Here is a 26,999-nt window from a genome sequence, read left to right on the forward strand (position 1 = left end):
GGAGGGAGGCCGCGATAGTGAGAGGCCCGCGCACCGCGATGAAGAGTGGCCCCCGCTTGCCATAGCTGGAGAAAGCCCTCGCACAGAAATGAAGACCCAACACAGCCAAAAAAAAAAAAAAAAAAAAAAAAAAAAAATCTTCTATGTTCTTTCTCATTTTCTATTTATTTGTTCTACAATTTAATGAGGGAGGCTATTGATATCTCTGACTATAATTACAGATTTTTCTATTTCTCCTTGTAAATCTATCAATTTTTTTAAAAAAATTATTTATTTATTTTTGGCTGTGTTGGGTCTTTGTTGCTGCATGAGGGCTTTTTTTAGTTGTGGCGAGTGGGGGCTACTCTTCGCTGTGGTGTGCAGGCAGCTCATTGCGGTGGCTTCTCTTGTTGCAGAGCACAGGCTCTAGGCGCATGGGCTTCAGTAGTTGTGGCTTGCAGGCTCTACAGCGCAGGCTCAGTAGTTGTGGCATACAGGCTTAGTTGCTCCACAGCATGTGGGATCTTCGTGGACCAGGACTCAAACCCGTGTCCCCTGCATTGGCAGGTGGATTCTTAACCACTGTGCCACCAGGGAAGCCCAAATCTATCAATTTTTGATTCATGTATTTTGAGACTATCACTGGGTACATAAATGTTTAGATTTTGGCCTCCTGATGAACTGACTCATTTATCAATATGAAATGAACTTCTTTATATTCCCGGTAATATTCTTTGCTCTGAAATCTATTTTGTCTGATATTAATACAGCTACTCTAGTTTTCATTTTCAATTGGTTAACATTATCATGGCATATCCTTTTTTTTTTTTTTTTTTGTGGTAAGAACATTTAACAGATCTACCCTCTAAGAAAATTTTAAGTGTAAAATACAGTATTTTAATTATAGGCATGGGGCTTCCCTGGTGGCGCAGTGGTTGAGAATCTGCCTGCCAATGCAGGGGACACGGGTTTGAGCCCTGGTCTGGGAAGATTCCACATGCCGCGGAGCAACTGGGCCCGTGAGCCACAACTACTGAGCCTGCGCGTCTGGAGCCTGTGCTCCGCAACAAGAGAGGCCACGATAGTGAGAGGCCCGCGCACCGTGATGAAGAGTGGCCCCCGCTTGCCACTAGAGAAAGCCCTCGCACAGAAACGAAGACCCAACACAGCCAAAAATAAATTAATTAATAATTATAGGCATGATGTTGTAGAGCAGATCTATAGAACTTACCTTGTATAACTGAGATTTTATGCCTCTTGATTAGCAACTCCCCATTTCCCCCGCCACCCAGGCCCTGGCAACCACCATTGTACTCTCTGCTTCTATGATTCTATTTTACATACCTCATATAAGTGGAATCATGCAGTTTTTTGTCCTTTGGTGATTAATTTAGTTTACTTGGCATAATGTCCTCAAGATTCATCCATTTCTTGCATATGGCAGGATTTCCTTCTCTTTAAAGGATGAATAATATCCCATTGCAGGTATGTATCACATTTTCCTCATCCATTCCCACATCTTGGCTATTGTGACTAACAATGCAATGAACGTGGAAGTGTAAATATCTCTTTGAGATCCCGATTTCAATTATTTAGGATAAATACCCATAAGTGGGACTGCTGGATCATATGGTAGTTCTATTTTTAATTTTTTGAGGTAGCTCCATCCTATTTTCCATAGCGTCACACCATGTTAAATTTCCACCAACAGTGTATAAGAGTTCTAATTTTTCTACATCCTTGCCAACACTTACTTTGCTTCTTCTGTTATGCAGAAAGTTTTTAGTTGCATCTAGTCCCACTTGCCCATTTTTGCTTTGCTTGACTGACCTTTTGGTATCATAACCAAGAAACTCTTGCGAAGACCAATGTCATTAAGTTTTTTCCATGTTTCGTTACAGTAGTTTTAGTTTAAGGTCTTACGTTTAAGCCTTTAATCCTTTTTGAGTTGACTTTTGTGTAGTGTAAGATAAGGTTCCAATTTCCTTCTTTCACATTTGGATATCCAATTTTCCCAACACTATTTGTTGGAGAGACTATTCTTTCCCCATCTCCAAAGGGAATTTGTCTCTGTATTGCTGTTGAATCAGTGTGTTTGTGGGAGGAAGGAGGGACCAGGTCTTCCTATCCCTTCAGCATGGTGTATCTTTTAACACCCTTGTACTTTTCACCTGTTTTTGTCATTATATTTGAAGTGTATTTTTGTTGGCAGCATATAGCCAAGTCTTGCTTTTTAATCTAATTTGATCATTTCTGCAGTTTAATTGAGGTATACAGACCATTTACATTTAACGTGACTATTGACACGGTTAAGTTTAAATTCATCATACTGCTATTTGATTTCGTTTTGACCCCTCTGTTTTCATCTTCCTCTTTCTGCCTTTTTTTGAATTAATTGAATATTTTTTTATGATTCCGTTTTATCTTCTTTGTTGGTTTATTGGCTACAAGTGTTTTATTTTAGTGATTGTGTTAGGGTTTACAGTGCATTGTTAACTTACCAGTCTGTCTTCAAGTAACCTTATACCACTTTACATATAGTATAAGGAACTTACAATCATATACTTGCATTTCTCCCCTCCTGGGCTTTGAGCTATTGCTGTCATACTCTAATTTTAAGTATGTATAAACTACAGACCACATTGCTATTCTTTTTGTTTAAACAGTCAATTATATTTTAAAGACACTAATAAGAAAAAAGTTTTTTATGTCTGAAAGTAAGTTTTCATCTTTGCTTCTGAGAACTATTTTTGTTGAGATAGTTTTAGGTTGACAGTTTTTCTTTATCATTGCCTTTCAGCAATTTGTGATGTTTCATATTTACTGTTCCTAGAGTTCTAGTTTTCATCATATTTGGAAATGTTTCCACCAGTATTTCTTCAAATGATTTTTCTGTCCCCTCCTTCTATCTTCTGGGAACTCCGATTACATATATATTAGGCTGCTTGAAGCTGTCCCAGAGCACCTTGGTGTTCTGTTCATTTTTGGAATCTTGCTTTGATTGGATGTTACTTTAAAATTTACTTTTCTGAGTGCTTGATATTTTTATAAGCCTATACATTTTCTTGAGCTTTGTTCTGGGATGTAATAATTAAGTTTCTTAGAAAGAGTTTGATCCTTTTGGGTCTTCCTTTTAAGATTTGTTAGGTGGGACTAGAGCAGTGCTCATTTTAGTACTAATTATTCCCCAGTACTGAACACTTCTGTATCCCCTATTCAATGCCCTATTAATCATGAGGTTTTCCAGTTTGGCTTGTGGGAACAGGCAGTATTTTCTAGCCTGTGTGAACTTTGAGCACTGTTACTTTTAATTTTGGAGGGTGGTTCTTCCCTAGGCTTCAGGTAGTTTCCTTATATATACGACTAGTCAGTATTCAGGTGATTACTTGAGGGACCTTTTGTGTATCTCCAGAATTCTCTCTCCCTGCAATTTTCTCCTTTCTGGTACTCTGTCCTGCAGTCTCTAGCCTCTTTCATCTCCCCAGGTCTCAGTTCTGTATTTTCAACTCAGTTAATTCGGTGGGCTCTGCCTGGGTTCCCCTTCCCTGCATCATAGTTTGGAAACTCTCTCAAGGCTGTAAACAGCGAGCAATTGTAGGGTTCACCTTGATTTTCCTAAACTCCAAGGGATTGTTGTGTTTTTTATCTCATGTCTAGCATTTGGAAAATCATTCTCTTGTATATTTTGTCATTTTGGATAGTTTTAGGGGTGTGCGTGTGTTTTTGTGTGTGTGGAGGGTAGGAGGAGGAGCAATAAATCTGATCGCTGTTACTCCATCTTGGCTAAAAGCAGAAGTCTTGAAATATTTCATTTTATTAGACAATTTTTCTAATTTCTACATTTCCTCTGAACTTAATTATGTATTAATATCTAATAAAATAATTTATTATGAAAAGTTATTCTTATTGTAATAGTCTCTGTTGGTCCATCAATGGGGAAATGTTACAAAAAAGATGACCTATAATATCATACCAACTGTGTTAATGAGATATTTTAGATGGAGAATGACCACTTTCTAAGTACTATATTACCATTAGTGATTCTGGAGACAAGTTGGGGAGGGGAGGGAAGAGACAATAAACACACCTGAAATAGAAGGATTAATGTAACTTCATATAATACAAGTTGTATAATTGGGTCAATGAGTTAATGTGTGATTTTAGTTCATATTACATAAATATAAATCTAACACCCAGGAATCAGGCAGATGCCAAGCAGCATAAGACAAATTCTCTAAAGAGGTTATGAGCAGAGTTTCTAAGAATTAACTGCAGTTTGTTAAAAATGCAGATTTTCAGACCAAATCCCAGATTTTAATTTAGGAGGACTGGGATGGGGTCTAGGAATCCATAAATTATTAACCAACTCAGTGACTTTGGTAAGAGATAAAGAGGTTGCTACAGAATTAAGCATACCTTTATTTCTTACTTGAACTGGAAAAATGGATGATGGGTAGGACAGAATGAACATTATTAGGAGAATCAAAATAGAGGCAAGACCAAGCCAAGGTATTTTAGCCCTTAAGATTCAGATAAGAAAAGGCCTCCAATATCAAACTAAAAAACCTGGGGATTAGAGTCGTGAAACCACCTAATGTTTCAGAATACGGAAATAATAGTATGAGAGTCAACATTTTTAAAAGAATATTGACTTGATGGGATGAGCTGCAAAGCTGGAAAGCCTGTCAGAAGGTTTAGAACGAGGTAATAAGGGTGAGCATCAAGGAGGAAGTGCTGACAATAGAAACTAAAATGTCAGAGACATTTAGTAAATGTAAAAATTCTGAACTTCCTTTCACATATGTAAGGACAGGAAGTTAATATTAAATATGAGATTTAAAAATATTCATTACAAACAATAACAACAACAAAAGTAGCAACAATAACAATAAAAATAATAAGAACAAAATAATCTTCAACAGGTTTTTCAGATGTTTACTTGCATGATTCTTGAAACTCCATTAAGCGCTCAGGAGCAGTTTGTATTGCCTGAAAGGAGTATTAAACAGCAGTGTTAGTTTTCTAAATTAAAATGAGTTCATCAGTCATTATGAACTAAAAACAGGCACCTTCTATCTTCTCTAAGGCAGATGAAGCAATGCATGCGTTCTTTAGCACAATTTTATTTATATTTCTTCATTCACTATTTCAGCCAATTTCAGTTTATTGTCAAAGATACAGAGATTTGTAGTCAAGAAAGCGGGAAAATCTACTTCTTCAAAATTAAAAATTGGACATTTAGGTTAAAAATGCCAAGGGTATGATAGAGGGATTAACTCTGGTAGGGGGTGGGTAGGAGCAAAAAAAGTCAGACAAGGTTTCAAGGAAGATATAACTTGAGCTGGGCTTGAAGGACAGATGGGATCTGAACAAATGGAAAATGGAGAGTATGGAAGCAGGAAAGAAAAGGCATTTTATACAAAAAATCTCAGTAAGAATTTCTTTTATATCAGAAACTGTTAACAAATTTTCACAAAGATGCATAACTTGCTCAATGCTGTGAAAGGAAATCCAAAGGAAGATGAGACTTATGGACATTTATTCATTTCTTACCTTCTTTTAATGGGGTTTTGAGAACAAAATTTTCTTTACTTTCATGAAGAAAAGCCTTTGAAGGATCAAAGTGTTTGATACCCAGAACTTTATTCAGTTCCTCCTGAAGTCTTGTTTCACGTTGTTTTCTTTTAGCAAGTTGAGCACGGAGTTTTGACACCTCCTGTATAAGAAAAAATACAGTCAATAAATAATTATTGAAGATCATGTTGGTGAAATGCATTACCAATGCTACTGACAATCTCAAAGTTGTTCATTTTTCGAACCTTAATGGCAAAAGCCTACTAGATATAGGCTTTCAGACTATAAATTACAAAATGACTTTGAACAGCTGTGACAAAGAAGACAAGTCATTTAAATCTTCTTGTCCCTCTACAGGTACGAAGCTATGTTTCTGATAAAAGTTCAACACCAAATTAAATGCTGAGATCCACTACAAGCATAATAGCATGAGAAGCTCTGCTGACCTGTTCCCCAGTGACATAAAAAATTATAAAAAGGCAACCACTTAAAGCCTCTGAAAATGTCCTAAGGTAAAACAGCAAGTGAAGAAATATTTATTCAAGCAGATCCACAAAAAGGTGGTTAAAAAAGGCAGCAGCCTATTGTGTTTGAACCAGTCCTGTTCCCTTTCTCTCCAATCCCTGCTTAGCGAAGCAAAGACTTGACATCAGACCCTTGCAGCCAAGTGCCCAGGGCTCCCTCTTTCCCCAGCTCCCAGTCAGAGGCTTTTCCTGCCAGGGGGAGCAGGACATCAGCATCTCTCTTCTTGCCCCCCAGCTACCTGTTGCTCTGAACCACAGCAAATGTTGTTGAGAGGTGGGGGGTCTTTTCTTCCAAGGAACGGAGGCCTTATCTCAGGTGCAGAGTGTTGAAAATACTGAGACCCTGACCACCCTTTCCCTGGCTCATGAAACAATGGTTTCAAACCAAGAGAGGCAAGGTGAGAGAACCTCAGGGTGCTCCCCATCTCTCTCTCCCCCAAGTCTACTGAGCATCTAGCTACTGGGACAGAGGTGCCATTCAGAGAAAAGCTTGCCATCGTCCGCAAATCCAGCTCTGAAGCCTGGGCTCAGAAAGTTTGCCTGGAAGGAGAAGCAGGCTATAAAACTCAGAGCTCCTAATTTATTCCCAAAGGAACTGACTTGACTTGCAACAGAGCTTAGAGAAGTTCAAGCTGAAGGGTGCTCTCAAGAACAGTAGAGGGACTTCCCTGGTGGCGCAGTGGTTAAGAATCCACATGCCAATGTAGGGACACAGGTTCGAGCCCTGGTCCAGGAAGATCCCACGTGCCGCGGAGCAACTAAGCCCGTGCACCACAACTACTGAGCCTGCGCTCTAGAGCCCGCGAGCCACAGCTACTGAGCCCGTGTGCCACAACTACTGAAGCCCATGCGTCTAGAGCCTGTGCTCTGCAACAAGAGAAGCCACCACAATAAGAAGCCCATGACTTGCAACGAAGAGTAGCCCCTGCTCGCCGCAACTAGAGAAAGCCTGTGCGCAGCAATGAAGACCCAATGCAGCCAAAAAATAAAAAAGAATAGTAGAGTTTGTGGGGCAGGGGAATTGGAAAGTGATTCAAAATGTAGGCTAAACTGTAGGCTGTCTGCTTTGTAGAGGAAAACTGCTGAATGAGAGGAGTGGGAGGAGCCCTCCTGGAGTACTGACCTAAGACACAAGTCCAACAAAGGAGCCAGAATTGGATTGGATTAGTCTGTAGAGCAACTTATTATGCCCCGGGGCATTGTTGAAAATAACAGAGGGATAAGCCAGCAGCTGGGAGTGTTTGGGGAGAGAGGAAGACAGCCTTACCAAAACCAAAGTCATCTCAGGGTGACTGTGGGCACACCCCAAAGTGAACCTTCCTCAGTAGCAACATCAGAGGCACAAACTACTGGAGGTGGGGAGGAGGAATAGACTTCACTAAACAAGAAATAACAACATACCTGGAAAGGGATAGCAGTACCCAGAGGTGCTACCACATATTATCTAAAACATCCATTTTCCAACAAAAAATTACAAAGTATGCAAACAGGAAAGCATGACCTATATACTGGGAAAAAGCAGGCAACAAAAACTGTCCAAGAGAGTAATCAGATATTGAATTTATCCAAAAAAGATTTTAAAGCCATTATAAACATGTTCGCAGAAGTAAAGGAACTAAAAAAAGGGAGTATACTCAAATTACTAGAATCAGAAATGAAAGAGGGGACATTACTACTGATATTACTAAAATAAAAAGGATGGTAAGGGAATATTATGAACAATTGTATACCAACAAATCAAATAACTAAAATGAAATGAACAAATTCCAAGAAATCCACAAACTCCTGAAACTGTCTCAGAAAGAAACAGTCAATCTGATAGACCTATAATAAGCAAATAGATTAAATTAGCAATCAAAAACCACCCACAAAGAAAAGCCCAGGTCCCTATGACTTTACCACTGAATTCTACTACACATTCAATAAAGAATTAATACCAGTTATTCACAAACTATTCCAAAAAACTAGAAAGGATGAAACACTTCCCAACTCATTTTATGAGGTCAGCACTACCCTAATAAAATAAAAACCACCCCACCCCAATATCAATATCAATAGAACTAAATGTGATTTTACAAACCGATTTGAGTTGGCTATTTTCATCTTTCAATTTCACAACATGCTTGATTTTTTGCTTTAGATTCTGATGACCCAATAATTTAGCATACGAATCTCTTAGTTTATTTAGCTGTTCCTGAGCTGCACCATGTTCATTCAACAAAGCCTGTTTCTCTGCTTCAAATGCATCCAGTTGTAGCTGAAAAATATATTTTTTTATAAAGTTAAGATTTAAAACTGTTAAATCTTACTTGACTCATATAAGCTATAAGTACAACTAAAGTGAAAGAAAATAAAAAGGCAAAAGACAAAAAAATTATGCTGACTTATACTCTTAGGGTTCTCCATAAATTGACTCTTTTTAAAAAAAGTTGTTTTTCATTTCAAAGATCATTATTAAAACAGAGGGAAAGAAATGAGGAAAGAAGCCCTGCTAGCCAGCCTAATCTGTATCAGCCACATCACCCCATTATAACTAATACTGCCTTCTGACTCTATTTAACTACCAAGATTAGCATTTATCCTTTTACGATCAGTGTATTAGAGAAACACTGAGAAAAATCATAACAAAGTAAGTGTCACAAATTTACATAGCTTAATTATCAAAAGTTCACATCAGGAGAGCCTTCTAAGCTATTAACTTTAAGAAGTTTATTAAAAGGTAATTTTTTATTTTTATTTTTAGTTTTGGCTGCTTTGGGTCTTTGTTGCTACACGCGGGCTTTCTCTAGTTGCGGCGAGCGGGGGCTACTCTTCGTTGCGGTGGTTTCTCTTGTTGAGGAGCATGGACTCTGTTGCTCCGCGGCATGTGGGATCTTCCCGGACCAGGGCTCGAACCCGTGTCCCCTGCGTTGACAGGCGGATTCTTAACCACTGCGCCACCAGGGAAGTCCCTAAAAGGTAATTTTTAAGCCTATAAAGGTTACATTAAAAAATGTATGCATAGGGACTTCCTACTGAGCTCGCATGCTGCAACTACTGAAGCCCACTCACCTAGAGCCCGTGGTCCGCAACAAGAGAAGCCACCACAATGAGAAGCATGCATACTGCAATGAAGAGCAGCCCCCGCTCACCAAAACTAGAGAAAGCCCACATGCAGCTACGAAGAGCCAAGGCAGCCAAAAAAAAAAAAAAAGTATGCATAATAATGCAATAAAATTTATAGGCTTTTTAAAATAGGAAGTTAAATTGGTACTGTAAATGCACAGCAAAATGATCTTTCAGAAGAACCATGTCACTGTCATGACTGTGACAGGGAACAACATGAATTCTTAAATACAAGTAAGTTAAGTCCTAATTGACAGACCTGAAAAGGTTTTGTTTTATTATATAATTCTTCATAGAGAAGACGCCACTTATTCATTTCCTCAGTTAATTCTGCCATTGAGTTTTCTTTTCCAGCTTTTCTGTAAGGGAAAATTAAATTTTAAACCATAGTATACTAGAAAAAAATAACTGAGACACATGGCATTTCGGTTCTAAACCTAAATTACCTTGCTTCTCCCTTTTCCAGTTGTTTCTTAAAGTCTTCGCCTTGTTGCTTGAGTTGGTGCTGCAAATCAGTTATTTTTTTAAGAGAAGAAACTGTGATTTCTTTAACTTCTGCTTCTTTAAGTGCTGATTTGGTCTGCAGATCTAGAAGCATCCTTGGGTTTGAGAGAGAAGAGTCCACTAAACAATTTACAGCCATTTTAGTTTTTTTAACTCAAGCAACTATCAAGAATTGTACTTTTTTAACTGTGTAAATTCTTAATTTGCAATTGAAGATCACTCAAAGCAAGCCATGGGACTACAGTTTCCTGCAGCACTTAGTAGCTGACTTTCAACAACATTAAATTGTCTTAATGGTTCTCAGGTCACAGGTGTCGGCAGGTTTTATTTATCCCCCAATACCTTGCGTATTCTTGATTTGCATTCTCAGTTGCCAATATCTCATGCTGAACATCCTCTGCACTTTTCTCAGCCTTGGCCACTTTTTCATGAAGTGACATGTTCTCCACCTTAAGATCTTCTATCTCACTTGCTGCTGATGCTTTATAGCTTATAAAAAAGAAAAAGGTTAAAGGGTTTTTCTAACTGCTGTATGCATGACAAATCTATAACTGATTAGCTTATATTTTATGCACTTCTAGGCAGGGGTCCCCAACCCCTGGCCCATGGACCACTAGCGGTCTGCAGCCTGTTAGGAACCGGGCCGCACAGCAGGAGGTGAGCAGCGGGCGAGCGAGGGAAGCTTCATCTGCCGCTCCCCATCGCTCGCATTACAGCCTGAACCATTCCCCCCACCCCAAGGAAAAACTGTCTTCCATGAAACCAGTCCCTGGTGCCAAAAAGGTTGGGGACTGCTGCTTTTAGGTAAAACAAATAGAATCTTATCTATTTTTGCATTTGCATAGGTAAGAATTCAATGTTTTGAAGTCAGTACTTATATGACATATGCTGTTCATTTAAAGAGTCAAGTGCCTACTATGTGCGGAAACTAGGCCTAGAGATGAAAAGAAATCAACTACCAAACATCAAAATTATCCCAGAACAAAAAGCCCACACATCCTTCCACCTATTGTCACAGACTTTATCATCCTGTGGGTAAGAGAGGGAAAAAAATGCCTCCACAGGTCTTTGCAAAAAAAAAAAAAAAAAAGGAAAAATAAATATATATAATTACATTTGTAGTAAGTGTTTTGAAGGAAAACTACAGAACACCTTAGCTGATTAGCTGATAGAAATGGAAAAGGCCTTTCTGAGGAATTTACAGTTAAGCTGAGACATGATGGATAGGAAGGATTTAGCTAGCCAGTTGGGGACAAGTATTTCAGAGGGAAAAGATGCGTATGTGCTCAGAGACAGGCAGAACACAGTCCATAAAGAGCTGGGACTGGAGTCTAATGAACAAGAGAGGCAGGGGCAGAAGCAAGAGGCATGAGGCCAGTCATCACTGGTGGGGCACAGTGAGTGGGTTCACCTGAGGGATAAAGGAGAGACTTCACAGGTCTCTAAGTAAGTGTGTAGATTATTCTAGAGATACATGGAGAACTGACTGGGGAAGGGGAAGGAATGCTAAACTGGAGGATTAACTAGAAGACAAGTATTTTTCAGCCCAGGTGAGTGGTAAAGGAATCTTGAACCAAGGAGTTGGCAATGGAAAGATATGAGCTCTCTTTTGGAGGCAGAATTGAAAAATTCAAGAGATAGATTGGATGTTGGGAGAAGGGGAGAGAAAATGATCAAGATAACTCTAAGATTTATGGAACAAGAAGCTCGGAAGATGGAGATATCACTGACTGAGATCAACAAGAAGGACAAACTAGAGGGAGAAAGAGGTAGAAAGGAGATCAAGAGCTGTTTTGGTCAGGTTAATGTTAGACGATAGTGAGATATCTACTTGCAGAAGTCAAGTAGGCAGCTGGATATATGGGTAGGAAGCAGAAAGGACAGGTCTGGTTTGAAGAAATAAATTTTAATGCTATTAGCATACTGATGGTGAGTGACATCATAGAATGGTTGAAAACTTCTTAAGGCAGTATTTTTTAAAATAGCAAGAAGGGAAATTGCTTTTCAGGGTTGAGAACAGCACTAAAAATTATATATATATTTATATATATTTAATTTATATAATTTATATTCATGTTGACATGCGTAAATTATAATTAAAATATATATACTCACATACATTATGTGTGTGTGTGTATATATATATGTATGTCATAATATATCAGATGTAGGAACAGGTCACTGGGGAAAGAAGGTACTAGTCAATGAATGGGTTCTAGGCAATTGATTATCCATATGGGAAAACAAAAGTAAATTTTATCCCTTTATCACTACACATACAGGAATCAGTTCTAGGTGGAAAAATGAAAAGTGAAACTTCGGAACTTTTAGAAAAAAAAATAGGTGAATATCTTTGTGTTCTTGGGATAGAAAGAAGTTTTGGATGTGAAAGTGTTCACATAAAAATTTGTAAACTTAAGCACATTAAAATCAAGAATTTCTATTCATCAGAAGAAACCATAGGCACTTCCCTGATGGTCCAGTGGTAAAGAACCCGCCTTCCAATGTAGCGGCCTCGGGTTCGATCCCTGGTCAGGGAACTAAGATCCCATATGCTGCGGGGCAACTAAGCCTGAGTGCCACAACTACTGAGCTCGCATGCCTCAACAAGAGAGCCTGTGTGCCGCAAACTACAGAGCCCACGTACTCTGGAGCCCGCACTCCACAACTATAGAGCCCACCCACCCTGCAGCCCGGGCGCCACAACTAGAGAGAGAAAACCTGCACACCAAACTAGAGAGAAGCCCGAGCGCTGCGACAAAGAGACCACATGCCGCGATGAAAGATCCCACATGCCCCAATGAAGATCCTGCGTGCTGCACCTAAGACCTGATGCAGCCAAAAAAATATAGAAAAACAATAGATAATCAGCAAGGACCTATGTATACCAAGGAGGTCTATCAACACTCTGTAATAACCTACGTGGGAAGAGAATCTGAAGACGAATAGATATATGTATATGTATAACAGAAAAAGATACTGTACACCTACAACATACACAATATTGTATATAAATGTTACCCCCCCCAAAAATAAAAATTAATAAAAAAAGAGGTAGTGAGACACAAGCTTTAAAAAAAAAAAAGAAGAAACCATAAAGAAAGTAAAAGGACAAGCCACACTTTGCGAGAAGATATTTGCAACCCATATCGCTGATAAAAACTACAAATCAATGAAGAAAAGAAATGAAATGAGAGAGAAATGAAAAAAAGTCACATACAAGCCTGTTACAGGAATGGAAAGATAAATTATCCATAAGAAAAAGCTCTTTTACACTTATTACACTGGCAAAACTTATGAAGTCTGACAAGTTTTGGAGGGGAGATAGATCATTGAGAACTCACACATCACTAGTGGGAGTGTAGATTTTCACACCCACTTTGTAAAGTGATTGGGCATTAGATTTTAAAGTTGAACATTCACTTAAATATTACTTTAGATAAATTCTTACACGTGTATACTAGGAGACCACAAGAATATTCATAGAGTACTATTAATAAAATGAAAGAAATGGGAAACAACCCAAAAGCCCAAACTGAGAATGGATAAATAGTGGTAGATTGATAAAATCAAATATTCTATAACAGTGACCATGAATGAACTATAGCCTCAGGCAACATTGTGATTCAATCCTAGAAACATACATAATGCAGAGTGAAAAGGCAAGTCCCAGGATATGGCATACACTACATGACATTTTTGGTGAAGTTCAGGAAAAAACAAAATTAGATAATATATTATTCATATGGATATACATGCTATAAAATTATACACAGGAAAAAAAGCAAGGAAATAATCAATGTAGACTCTGAGATGGTGTTATCTGTCGGGGGAAAACATGAAGGCATGAAGATGGGATAGTGGAAGAACTCATATATATACCAAGCGGTTGAAAATCTTTTAGCCTGTAGGTTGTTTTCTATGAGCTCAGGCACGTTAATTTTACCTTTGTGCTTTATAATTTATGTATACATTGTATATCTTTTCTATTTATTGAACATACTAAAATAGATAAAGAAGAGCCCTTCCCCCCAAATTATATAAAGTAAATAAGTAAAAATGTTAACGTTAATATACTCTTGGTGTGAGACTGTGTGATGTATTGGTATTTGTTGTATTATCCTTTGCAATTTGTAGTCCCCTCCAAAATAAACTTTAAAAAAAGGGAAAATAACAAGTGAGAAAAATAGGAAGTGAAGAAGTGGATACAGTATATAATCTTCTATCAAGAAGATGGGCTATGAGATGCAAACTATTATATATAGGATGGAGCAACAACAAGGTCCTACTGTATAGCACAGGGAACTATATTCAATATCCTGTGACAAGCAAGCCATAATGGAAAAGAATATGAAAAGGAATGTATATATATGTATAACTAAATCACTTTGCAATACAGCAGAAATTAACACAACACTGTAAATCAACTATATTTCAATAAATTAAAAAAAAAAAAAAGAAGAAGATGGGGGGAATTCGCTGGTGGTCCAGTGGTTGGTTGGGACTCCACGCTTCCACTGCAGGGGGCACGGGTTCAATCCCTGGTCGGGGGAACTAAGATCTCACAAACTGCATGGCCAAAAAAAAAAAAAAGGCTATGAAGAGGAGTAGAATTTTGGGGTAAGAAGGGTGCTGGGAGTGACAGGTGTTATTGGATAACTGCAGAAGGAAGTGGGGGGTAAACAGAGAGTTTTTAAAAATGTATTTTAAAGATGAAGGCACATTAACATGTTTTAATATTGACTGGAAAAATTCTAGAAGAAAGGCTGAAAATTATGAGACAAGGGATAAATGATAGCATGAGGTCACTGAAGGTTAAAGGAATTAGATACTTCATCTGTAATAACTGGGAGGAAGATGGGATGAGCATAGATGTAGATGCGTTTACAGGTTTGATGAAGGGGAAATAAAAGCTTTAGGATTCTTCATGAGGAAAATGATGACATCAGGAGAGTCAGACAGAAGTGCCAAAGGTCTGAGAATGCATGAAATTTGAAGTGGGTAGTGGGAAAGGGAAATTACTATATATTCTAAGATACGAGGTAACATTAAATGCCCATTTATGATTGGACACTATGGAATTTAAAGTAATACCAATTGTTTTATTCTTGTGATTGTTTTGTTGACAGATGTTCCTACGTAAACACCCCTCCTTGCTCATGTGTGTTCGAGAGTGCAGTCTCCCCATACAAATACCTTTCAAATTGAGCGGTAACATCTCCCAGGCTCTGCACTGTACTGTTATACCTTTCCTGCAAAAGCAGTGTGGCCTGAGCGTGAGCAGCGTTACTTTTCTCCAGTTCAGCTTCTTTCCTAAGAAAAAGGAACAGTTAAAAGACAAAATGCTAACTGCAAATCATTAGTCTCAGAAAGACACTAGGATGTACCTTTGACACTGTGAATCATATATCCCATATCTTCATGTTTATATCAGATACTGGCAGCTTAGACCTAAATTTATGACCTACATCTAATAGCCTGTTCATTTACATACAGCTTCATTTTATCTTTCCTGCTTTTATTTTACTTCTGTTTTCATCCTAATTTACTTATTTATCATTTCATATCATACATACTTAGGTAGGTAGTTTAAACACTTTTTTGGAAGAAAGTAGATTAAAAAGACTCTGAAACAGAATCTTGATAGCAGCCAAAACTAAAGAATGTGAAGGACTACCAGTTAAAAAGCACTAGGGTTGAATGAAATTTAATTCTCTGCACTTAGACATTTAAGGAACACTAGGTACAGTTAAGTTAACTTCATTTTAAGAGTTCTTTTGAAAAAAGAGTTACGGAACTATGTAGATTTATTTTGATTATACCAATTACCCACATAATAAATTGTTAATTATCCAAAGATTCAACAACTTATTTAGTGGACTATTTTGCATAGACAGAATGGCTTTTAAGACATCTTTATAAATATATACTACAAATCTATAGATTTTTAAAAATATTAATATTACATATTACCACAACGGTGATACAACTTTTTTGATAGGCATATGAGCTTATAAGAGATCTTTTAAAGAACTAATAAAAACTGTAAGTAAGAAGCATTATTCACTTACAGACTAAGTTGGACACTGAGACAAGATAGTTGGTCAAATTCATTCTGTAATGAGTATAGTGTTTAAAAAATATATACCACAGCTAAAAGCAATCAACTAGTACTAAAGGGTTTATAATAAAAATATTCTCTTTCCTGCCCCCTAGAGGAATCATTGTCAACTTCTAAGTTTTTCTCTTAAGCTTGAAATTTCCAGGCTGGAAAGAACCTTAGAAATGATCTCGTAAAACTCCTTTATTTTATATCTAATGAAACAGAAAATAAAAGAAATTAAGATTGTCTTGCTCAGAATCACACAACTAGTTAACAGATCTAGGAATAAAATCCTTATCTCCTGACCTCTGGACTGAGTTCTTTGAGTTGGAATAAATGATTATCTCATCTTTCTTTCCTAAACTGACATCATCCACTCAAGTTTCTTGTTCCCTGGGGCTGGTTGCAGTATAGAACAATCCCCCTAAGTACACTTTGGTAGTGTTCCCCAAAATGCAAGCATAGATAAAACTTTGGTGTTTTTTAAATCAGTAACAACTAAAAGAAAACTGAAAAGGGATTAATAACAAAAGTACCTAATAAGAGATAGATACACGCTTGTGAAATAAGTGGCAATGCTGTAGCTTTATGTCTAGTCCATGGTTCCTTGCTAGAAAATGTTTTACAGCTGAAATCCCAAGGATTCAAATATTTATTCACAAATTGAACTCAAGAATCAACCCAGATATTTTTGTTTTGTTTTTATACCTTCTGTATTTATTAGCTGACTCTCTTCTTTTTTTTTTTTAACAACTTAAACTTTTTATTTTTATTTTATTTTATTTATTTATTTTGGTTGTGCCGGGTCTTAGTTGCGGCAGGTGGGCTCCTTTGTTGCAGGTTGTTAGTTGCGGCATGCACATCCTTAGTTGTGGCATGTGAATTCTTAGTTGCAGCACGCATGTGGGATCTAATACCCTGACCAGGGATCGAACCCCTGTCCCCTGCATTGGAAGGTGGGTTCTTAACCACTGTGCCACCAGGGAAGTCCCTAAACCCATTTAAATAAATGTAGTGGAGAAGGACCTATAATGTGATGAAAATAATGTGGAATAAGAGTTTAAAAAAAAAAAAAAAAAGCATGAGATCTTAGGCTTTCTACTTTTTTTTTTTTTTAAAAATCCACTAGCTTTGTCTACCTGAAATTGTCCTCCTCCTCTTTCTGGCTTTGGAGACTGAGGTTATTTATTTACTTATTTTTTTATAAATTTATTTATTTTATTTTTGGCTGCACTGGGTCTTTGTTACTGCGCGCGGGCTTTCTCTGGTTGTGGCGAGCGGGGGCTGCTCTTTGCTGAGGTGCGCAGGCTTCTCACTGTGGTGGCTTCTCTTGTTGCAGAGCACAGGCTCTAGGTGCCCGGGCTTCAGTATTTTTGGCACGTGGGCTCAGTAGTTGTGGCTCACAGGCTCTAGAGCGCAGGCTCAGTAGTTGTGGCGCACGGGCTTAGTTGCTCCGCGGCATGTGGGATCTTCCTGGACCAGGGCTCGAACCCGTGTCCCCTGCAATGGCAGGCGGATTCCTAACCACTGCGCCACCAGGGAAGCCCCAGGCTTTCTACTTTTAATGACAAATTTTTAATTTTTGAATGTTTCCCAGTCCTGGTTGTTTTTCTCCCATTGTGCTTTTTGATTGTTACTTCTGAAGTGTTTGTGCTCCCTCAAAAGAGGTAATTAAAAGTATAACTTACACTATGATGCACATATGGACAAAAAATGGAAATGTTTCTTATTAAAGGGTGGGAATCTTATTATTTTGGGTATTTTTCTAAATCTGTTATCATTATAATGTTAATGTCCAATAATTTTTAGAAAATATAAGAGCAGTGTAGGAATCCAAAATTTTGGTTATTAAAACTCTCTTTAGTTAAACCTTGGGCCTTAAATAAAGAAAGGGCATGGCTTCTGACTTTGGCTATCATACTTGTTTATATGCACATCCTGTGCATGTACTTTACCTGTCTGTGTTTATCCCTTATTTGTAAAATAATTCCAACCTCACCACTCACATGATTGGTGTGAGAATCCTGAGAGAATGTACTAGAAAACACTTGTTAACATCTGAAGTCATATATAAAAATGAAGTCTTATTAATACAAACCCTTTCAGCCTTTCTTCTAGGAGTTTTATTTCTTCACCTCTAGACCCTGATTCCTCTTCCAATTGCTTGACCAGGCTTTCAACTTGTTCCTCCTTTTGCTGTAATTTATCTAGCTCATCCAGTGCTTGCTTTAATTCTCCCTCAAAGAGATTCCTCTCTTTAACCATTTCCTCTTGAAAAGAACATAGCTTCTGTTGAAGACTAGAAGATAATTCCTGCATCCAAATAGAAAACCATCAAAACAATTTGAAAGCTTTTAAAAATTTAATAAATAATTAAATTTAATGATTTGTGAGGTTTTACTAAGGGCAAAAAAGAAGTACAGATGATGAAGTATGGACACTAAATTCAAGGGCCTCCAGGAAACTTGAAAAATAGAGAGATATCATATTCATTTTATCATGGATTATACCCTACACCTTGTTAACATTATGGTAAACGTTATTTCAGTCTTTTTTCCTACGCAACACACACACACACACACACACACACACACACACACTTAGAAAACTAAAATCATATTCTACAACTGACTTTTACCATTTTTCTCATATGATTTATATAAAAAGAGTACTATGATTTCAATGTTATATAAAATATTTTAATGTTATATAAGATGAGGAAATATGAATAAATAAATACAAGTAAATCACTTGTGAAAAAATTCTAACATTACAAATAAAATGAAAATTGCCTACTCGTATTCTAACCTTAGTTTTCCCATTCCAGAGATAACCACTAGTTTGGTATTCTATGCCTTATGGTCTTTTTCTATATATTTATATACTTAAAGTGTAAATGATATATACTGTGTATGTAAAGGTCATTTAAAATATCATAAAAATAGTAGTTGAGATCTTTTCAAGTCAATATATACAGATCTACTTAATCCCTTTGTTGCTGCAGATTGCCCAACGATATAATGTTTCATGTGCATGTGAGTGCCTGCTTGCCCAGCTCTCACCAATGTGTCATAGTAGTAAATGTTTTAATATGTGCCAATCTTGTAAGTGACAAAAACAAATTATTTTTATTTCTTGGATTACTACTAAGGTAGAGCATCTTCTCGTGTTTACAGGCTACCTGAATTTATTTATTTTTTTAATTTTTTTTATTTTTTGGCTGCACCATGCAGCTTGTGGGATCCTAGTTCCCCGACCAGGGATCGAACCTGGGCCCCCTGCAGTGGAAGCATGGAGTCCTAATCACTGGACCGCCAGCTATCTGAATTTCTACTTCTAAGAGTTATCTATTTCCATCCTATGCCTATTTTTTTTTTTTTAGTGAACTGTCTTTTTTTCCTCATTGATATGTAAAGTGTTCTTTATGTAATCTGCATTTAAAAAAACTGTCAGTTTCCTTTCTTGTCTAATTAGACACTCTTTTACCATAGAACTGTAAATGCCTATGTAGTAATCTAACACAAGAATGTGCTGAAAATTTTTTTAAAACAATTTCCTTATTTTGCTTCAACTGTTGCTTGAATTTTTTCACATTATGAATAACCCTGTGGTGAACAGCAGTTAAATATGCGGCATAGGCACAATTATTTCCTCAGGATAAGATTCTAGAAGTAAAACTGATGGATCAAAGGACATATACAATTTAAAGGTTTTCTGATACACAGGGAAATGTATTACCTAAAAGAAGCACTAGTGTTTTAAAATATTGTAGTAAACTACCTTCTCTTGTTGCAGAAGTGAATCAATTTGCAATACTTTTTGTTGTAGCTCTTCATGTTCTTGTTGCTCAAGAACAGACCTCTCTTTTAAGTTTTGCATCTCAGAGTTTAGATTTTCATCCTGTTCTCTGTCCCTATTGATGAGGTCTTCTAGAAAAGGGAGAACATTAACAATGCTGTAATTAGATACTAATATTAACTTTGAGAAACCCAGATTCCCATAATATCCCACTATACTGCTTTATAGCATGTTACAGAGATCGAGTATTTCCAAAGGGGGGAAAAATAACTCTGAAGTTGGTATGATTACTATATATAAAATAGTATGTATATTATATAATAAAACCCTCAAACCTAGTTCTATGTATCTACCAATTTTAAATGGCCACCCAATGGGGAAGTCAAGAACTGCACAACTACATATATTTCAATCAAGACAAGAAATATATTGAAATAAACAGATAACAAATATCATAAAAGACAAAAATTCCCAAACATAGAACAAAATTTTTGTTGTTTATATAATTATTTTAGAAAGTTGTTATAACATAGCAGTACTTTTAAAAAATATCATCGGTAGTACTTATCTAAAGAAAGAAGTACTATAAACAGTGTAATACCTTTTTCTTTTTCAAGCAGATGGCATTTAGCATTCATGTCTTCTACTTGTTTAGACAATATAGCAACATTTTCCTCCAGAGACTGCTTAAGGCTTAAAACTTCATGATTCTTCTCTTTCAGATTTTCTTCTAACTGGGCAATATCTAGCTTGTATATTTCCACTTGATCTGATGCACAACTGCATTAAAACAAATTATGTTGAAGAGCACATCTATTTAAGCATAGGGAACATTAAATGAAAAGAGATGAAAATGATGTATTCATCACAGTTCAACAAAATAAAGTCCAATTTAAAACTACTCTTCATATTACCTTATTTCTTCGATGTATTCTAAAAGTTTTTCTGTTTCAGATTTTTCATCAATCTTTTCTTTCTCTATTGAAATACTAAAAAAAAATTGCACATATTAATATACACAATAATCACGCATAATGCTTACTCTGTACCAGATACTGTTATCTCAGGTAGGCTGACTCCAGAGTCCAAACTCCTAACCATTCACTTATGTGACCTCTCAAGTTGACAACTTAATATATGCAAATAGGAGGCTCAAGTTGTTTTTTTTTTAAGTAAGAAAGCTTTCCAAATACATTCTGACAAAAGGGTTATGATGATGAGAGTCATCATCTGCAACACTCCAAGTGTAGCAGAAATCATCTTTTCTGTAGCTTTCCTAGCTTCCCCACCTCCCACACATACAAAACAGCATTTTGTGTGCCACAAAGCCTCTGTTCTAGGCTGCCTTATATTCAATTACTTATGTGTTTACCTCCTCCAAACACCACAATTTGAGAAACAGGCAAGCGACTTAAACAGACACTTTACAAAAGGATATATATGAATGGTCAATAAGCACATAAAAATATGCTCGACATTAATAACAACAAATTAAAATCACAAATGAGGGACTTCCCTGGTGGTGCAGTGGTTAAGAATCCGCCTGCCAATGCAGGGGACATGGGTTCGAGCCTTGGTTCGGGAAGATCCCACATGCCATGGAGCAACTAAGCCCGTGCGCCACAACTACTGAGCCCATGTGCCACAACTACTGAAGCCTGTGTGCCTAGAGCCTGTGCTCTGCAACAAGAGAAGCCACCGTAATGAGAAGCCCATGCGCCGCTATGAAGAGTAGCCCCCGCTCACTGCAACTAGAGAAAAGCCTACGTGCAGCAACGAAGACCCAATGCAGCTAAGAATAAATAAAATAAATAAATTAAAATAAATAAATAAAATCACAATGAGATACTACTTCACATCCACTAGAAAGGCCGAAATCAAATAGATGACAACATCAAATGTTGATGAAGATATGGAACAGATGAAACTATCACACATTGTTAGGTGGGAGTGTAAAACAGCAAAACCACTTTGAGTGTTTTAAAAAACGTTATATGTAGGGCTTCCCTGGTGGCGCAGTGGGTGAGAATCTGCCTGCCAATGCAGGGGACACAGGTTCGAGCCCTGGTCTGGGAAGATCCCACATGCCACGGAGCAACTAGGCCCGTGAGCCACAATTACTGAGCCTGCGCGTCTGGAGCCTGTGCTCCGCAACAAGAGAGGCGGCGATAGTAAGAGGCCCGCGCACCGCGATGAAGAGTGGCCCCCGCTTGCCACAACTGGAGAAAGCCCTCGCACAGAAACGAAGACCCAACACAGTCAAAAATAATAAATAAATAAATTTAAAAAAAAAAAACGTTATATGTATACAACCCTATGACACAGAAATTCCACTCCTAGATATTTACTCAGAGAAATAAAAGCCTGTGCCTACAAAAAGGCATATAGAGTAGACTTATTGATAATAGTCAAAAACTGGAAACCCAAGTATAGATCAATAGGAGAATAATAAACAAATGGAGGTATATTCATATAATGGAATACTACTCAGAAATGAAAGGAGCAAATTATAATACACACAACAGTATGGCTGAATCTCAAAAAATTATCTTAAACAAAAGAAGCCACATATACACACATATGCATGCATGTGGTAATAAATGTCCCCAAAAAGGCCAAACTAATTTATGATGATAGAAGTCAGAAAGTGATTGCAGGGGTACGGGGGCAGCCATGGGGGAGGAACAGGGGAGCAGGAAGGAGCATGAAGGAACTTTCTGAGGGGATGGCCACACTCTCTATCTTATTTGGGTGTTGGTTATACAGGTGTATACAATTGTCAAAAGTCACTAAACTGAATACTTATGATCTGTGCATTTTACTGTACACGAATTACAGCTGAGTAATAAAAAGAAGGCTAGGATTGTGCATTAATCACAGCTTCCTATACCAATACTTCTCAGTTTTGGTCTCACTACAACCTCCATAAGATTATGTTGTTAGAAAGACTATGAGTCTTTCCTCATCATCGATATAGAAGATGTACAAAAGTAATACATTCATACATCTTTCAGCATAAAATGCTTGGGAATGATTAGGGCTCAACTGTCACTTAGGAAGAGAAATAGGGCAAGTAGAGGCAGGCAATGAGGTAAGTATGAAGGGAAGGTTAAAGTCTCAGTAAATAACTAGCCGAGAAAGGTAAATCAAAAATTGGTTACACACACACACACACACACACACACACACACACAAATTGGTTATACAAAGGAATCTCTTTCCTTTTAGTCACTCACAGTTTCCCCTCAAGTCGTGCTATTTTCTCCTGAGACTCTTCGAGATTCTTCTGGGTGACCTGCAGCTTCACCTCCATGCCTTCTTGCTTAGCCATCATGCTCTACACAACAGAAATATCTGTTTTAGGAAATGAGAACTTGTTCAGATCCCCCGTTCCAGACACAGCAAACTTACCAAAGGTATCACTCACCTTCATCTTTATTTCTCTTTTGTTTCTAAGTTTCATCAACTCAAGGCTTAGAACTCTCAAATTCTTCTGGTTACTATCATCAGAAAACTAAGTACAACAAACATAAAAAATCGAGAAATATTTTCTATTAAGTGCTGTAAAAAAAATCACTTAAATATTGATTACCTATTATTGGGACTATTACTTGCCTACAACATACTCTGGTAGAGAAAAGAGCCAGGATTACTGGTTTTACACTGCTACTGTTCTTGTCTCTCCTTTTCCTTCATGTGGCTTTCTGGTCTACTTTTGAAATCAGCTTCAGTGGTCATTTATCTGTATATGCTAGAAAGTCCACTGTGTGGCTCTAAAACAAGCTTCTTGGAGAGAATTTCGTAAAGTGTGTTTGCTTAACAAAATGCATCTGCATTGTTTGGTCTACTTTGAAATATGCAGACTATAGGGTCCATCGCAGGTCTAATAAATCAGAATCTCCCTGAGTGGGGACCAGGAATCTGCTCCCTTCCCCGTGCTTAATTCTTACGCATCCTTACTCCCTTTGTAAGCAAAGAGCTCAGCACATTACAGGCCCTGAATAAATGACTCTTATTAAGCTGAACAGTGATTTACAGCTTCCTTCTACTTCTGTAAAAAAGCAAGACGACCATGTTAAGTCCTTTAAGATCATTAGTATATTAATATTGATAAATACAATTTATCTATTGAACACATTTAGTCCACACAATTATTCATTTCGCACTATATTTCCAAAAGGATTTGAGATGGAAGCTTGCTATTATGCTATTATTTATTTCAGAGAAAGATCTTTAAAGATACTTCTAGATGTAAATTCTGCAACATTTATTAGTGGCCTTATTTATTGGGGGTGACTTTGAAGAAGGTGAGAAAATGTCAGACATTAAAACAAAAAGTAAACTGTTTTGTTTATAACCTCTTATGTGCCAGGCACCAAAATAAAAAAGATGCAATAATAATTCCTACTGGAAGCAGCTTAATATTTAAAGTACATTTAGTGAAGGAAAATGACTAAACTAGGCCTAAAATTCCCAAACAGCTATATGAGGAAAAAAAACATGTTTATTATTTATTCAATTGTAAATATTATCATGAGGTTCAAATACCTTAGATTTTAGTAGCTCATTAGTCCTGGTTAATTCAATAAGCTGTTTTTCCAGTGAAGCATTACTTGCAGAGAGAGATGTTTTTTCCCTGACAGCAGCATTTAGCTTTGCTTCCATCTTCTCCAACTCAGCTTCCAGATCCTGGATCCGCTTGTCCTGAGCACCACGTTCCTGCACAAGAACACGAATCTGGACAGAAACAAGGTGATGAATGAATAATTCACTGATTACTGCCAACATAATCACTAAATGCTACTGATAATCAAAATATTAACGTTCTAGACAAACTTCTGATTGTGACATGATGCTCTTAGATATTCTTAGCTGTTTCAGCAATCATATTTATTTTATGACACATCTTGAAAAACTGTAGGCATTTTAAGAACAGAGGATTTGAACTGTCATAAACTTCTAGGTGTAATTAAACTGTTTACTCACTTTTAAGGTATTTCTACCTATAAAAGTTCTTCTTTACTCTAGTTCTAATTATAGGAAGTCAAATTATAGCTTGAAATGCTAAATATCTTTTTCATTTCTGGGGAAGCAGAACTGGGCTTCTGAGTAGGACATGGTAGCCATCAGCAAGCCATCATTCCTGCTGCAATTACTAGGTAAAAACAAAAACCTAAATCAAAAACACATACTTGTCAACAGAAAATGTGGAAGCCAGAAGACAACGAAATGTTTAAAATGTATGCAGAAAATCTGCCAATCAAAAATTCTATTCCCAATGAAAATATCCTTTAAAAATATGGTGACATACAGATGTTTTCAGAGGGGAAAAAAAAAAGGCTGAGAGTATTTGTCAACAGTAGAACTGCATAAGGAATTCTAAAGGAAGTTTTTCAGGCTGAAGGAAAGTGATCCCAGGTGTTTGTAAGATATGCACTTTAAGGACATAGATAGATTGACAATAAAGGGATCGGAAAAGATTTACCATGTAAGCATTAAACAAAAGAAAGCTGGTATGGCTATGTTAATATCATACAAAGTAGACTTTAAGGCAAAAAATATTACTAGGAAGAAAGAATTTTACGGGTAAAAGATTATTTCAAGAGGAAGACATAATCTTAAATTTGTTGTGCACAACAAAGTAATATCATAACTTCAAAATATACAAAGCAAAAACTGACAGAATTAAAAAGATAAATAGACTAATCCCCAGAGCTACAAATTTAAAAATACCTTTCTCAGTAACTGATAGAATAAGCAGACAAAAATATCAGTACAGATAAAGACCTGAAGAAAACTGTTAAACAGCTTGACCTAATTGTCATATATAGACCACTATAACCAACAAATGCATATACATTCTTTTCTAGTGCACATAAAACATTTACCAAAATAGACTATTAGCTGGGTATAAAAGTATCAAGAAAGCACAGCTGCATTAAATCACATGAAAAGTATTTTCTACCCTTATTGGCTTTGTATTCATACTAATCTCAGTATTCTAAGCCAATTGCTTTTACTAAAACTATATCAAGCACCACTTACATATATAGCTGTAAACTAGATGCTAGGGACTGAACGAGCTTTAAGATTCCCTACCATAAGATTCTTTATGCCTACATTATTGGTTTAAAATCAATGTTGATAGCACAGCATAAAGCAGAAAAAAGGAGGCTGAGATTATCTACATCACACTTTTTTCAGCTAAAGAAACTTAAGCTCCAAAAAAGGACTGTATACTCAAATGCCTACATGACCAAGCAGATAATATAAATAAGAGAGCCAGGCGAGGACTGACTGAGCAAATGCGGGGTCTAAAGAAGGCAACGGATGTGGAAACTGTGCTATCAGATCTTCTAATTTTGCAAGAGAAGTCAGAAATCTGAATTTGTTTTGCATATTTTACTTTTAAATATTGATAATTCAAATTAATCAAACAAACAACAAATACTGTGGGGCTTAAATAAAATAGAGCTGTATTTGTCAAAAATTTCTATTCTAAAAGATTAAGTAACTGATACAAATTACCAGTTCTAATCCTGGCACTGCCACTCACTCACCAGCTATCTCATAGAGACTTGGAGACACTCAGTTATTATATATCTAAGTATTAACTCCTACATCATAGGCATGTATCCTCAATAAAATGATAGCCAATATTACTAAAATAAATACAAAAAGGACCAGAGCAACAAGGGCAGAGATTTGCAAAGTTATTTTGACATATTCTTGATCTTAAGCCAACATTTAACTGTAATCAATAGTAAGTTTTAATACGTCAAAAGAATATGTCTAGGGGACTTCCCTGGCGGTCCAGTGGTTAAGACTCCACGCTTCCAATGCAGGGGGCACAGGTTTGATCCCTGGTCGGGAACTAAGATCCCACATGCCGTGTGGTGTGGCCAAAAAATATAAATAAATAAGTAAATAGAAAATTCTTAAAAAAAAAAAAAGAATATGTCTACTAGAAAGAGTTGCTCAGTAATGGAAACACAGAAAAAAGACTGCCAGAAAAGCAAAGCTGGCAGTGACCAGCCTCGCCCTGCTTAGGGAAGTAGGCAGGTTTTTTAGGTCAGCTTTGCTCAATAGAGATTTCTGCTACGATGGAAATGCACTGTGCAGTATGGTAGCCACTTACCACAAGTGCCTATTGAGCAGGTGAAATGTGACTAGTGGAACTGAAGAACTGAATTCTTAATTTTATTTAAATAGAGACACGCGGTGAATGGCTACTATATTGGATAGTACAGGCAGTAGGTCATTTTATCCTTGAGGAAGGCATATACCTATAGTGCAGAGATGCAGTAAGTTAGCATAACTCCATCACAATTCAAATAACCTGCTAGGATTTCATGCTCACCAAGTTTTCTAGCTAGTTACTGTCTTAACACATAGATTACTATATAGGAAGT

General features: G+C 37.0%; 1 protein-coding gene across 2 annotated transcripts in view; it reads right to left on the bottom strand.

Annotated features, from left to right (window-relative positions):
- Positions 1-3,779: 3,779 nt before the first annotated feature.
- Positions 3,780-26,999, bottom strand: part of HMMR (hyaluronan mediated motility receptor) — a 29,931-nt gene continuing 6,711 nt past the window's right edge. The window contains exons 5-18 of one of the 2 annotated variants that reach the window (XM_036848494.1): positions 24,136-24,324; positions 23,015-23,101; positions 22,824-22,924; positions 20,502-20,576; positions 20,189-20,367; positions 19,570-19,718; positions 17,888-18,102; positions 14,883-14,999; positions 10,029-10,175; positions 9,629-9,781; positions 9,442-9,541; positions 8,158-8,334; positions 5,533-5,695; positions 3,780-4,968 (exon numbers count right to left, since the gene is read on the bottom strand). In XM_036848494.1, coding sequence (XP_036704389.1) covers positions 4,949-4,968; positions 5,533-5,695; positions 8,158-8,334; positions 9,442-9,541; positions 9,629-9,781; positions 10,029-10,175; positions 14,883-14,999; positions 17,888-18,102; positions 19,570-19,718; positions 20,189-20,367; positions 20,502-20,576; positions 22,824-22,924; positions 23,015-23,101; positions 24,136-24,324 — 1,872 coding nt within the window. In that variant the 3' untranslated portion in view covers positions 3,780-4,948. The remainder of the gene's footprint in view (positions 4,969-5,532; positions 5,696-8,157; positions 8,335-9,441; positions 9,542-9,628; positions 9,782-10,028; positions 10,176-14,882; positions 15,000-17,887; positions 18,103-19,569; positions 19,719-20,188; positions 20,368-20,501; positions 20,577-22,823; positions 22,925-23,014; positions 23,102-24,135; positions 24,325-26,999) is intronic. The other variant, XM_036848495.1, reaches the window with a different exon arrangement.

Source organism: Balaenoptera musculus, chromosome 3, assembly GCF_009873245.2.
Source record: "Balaenoptera musculus isolate JJ_BM4_2016_0621 chromosome 3, mBalMus1.pri.v3, whole genome shotgun sequence".
NCBI classification, from domain to species: domain Eukaryota; kingdom Metazoa; phylum Chordata; class Mammalia; order Artiodactyla; family Balaenopteridae; genus Balaenoptera; species Balaenoptera musculus.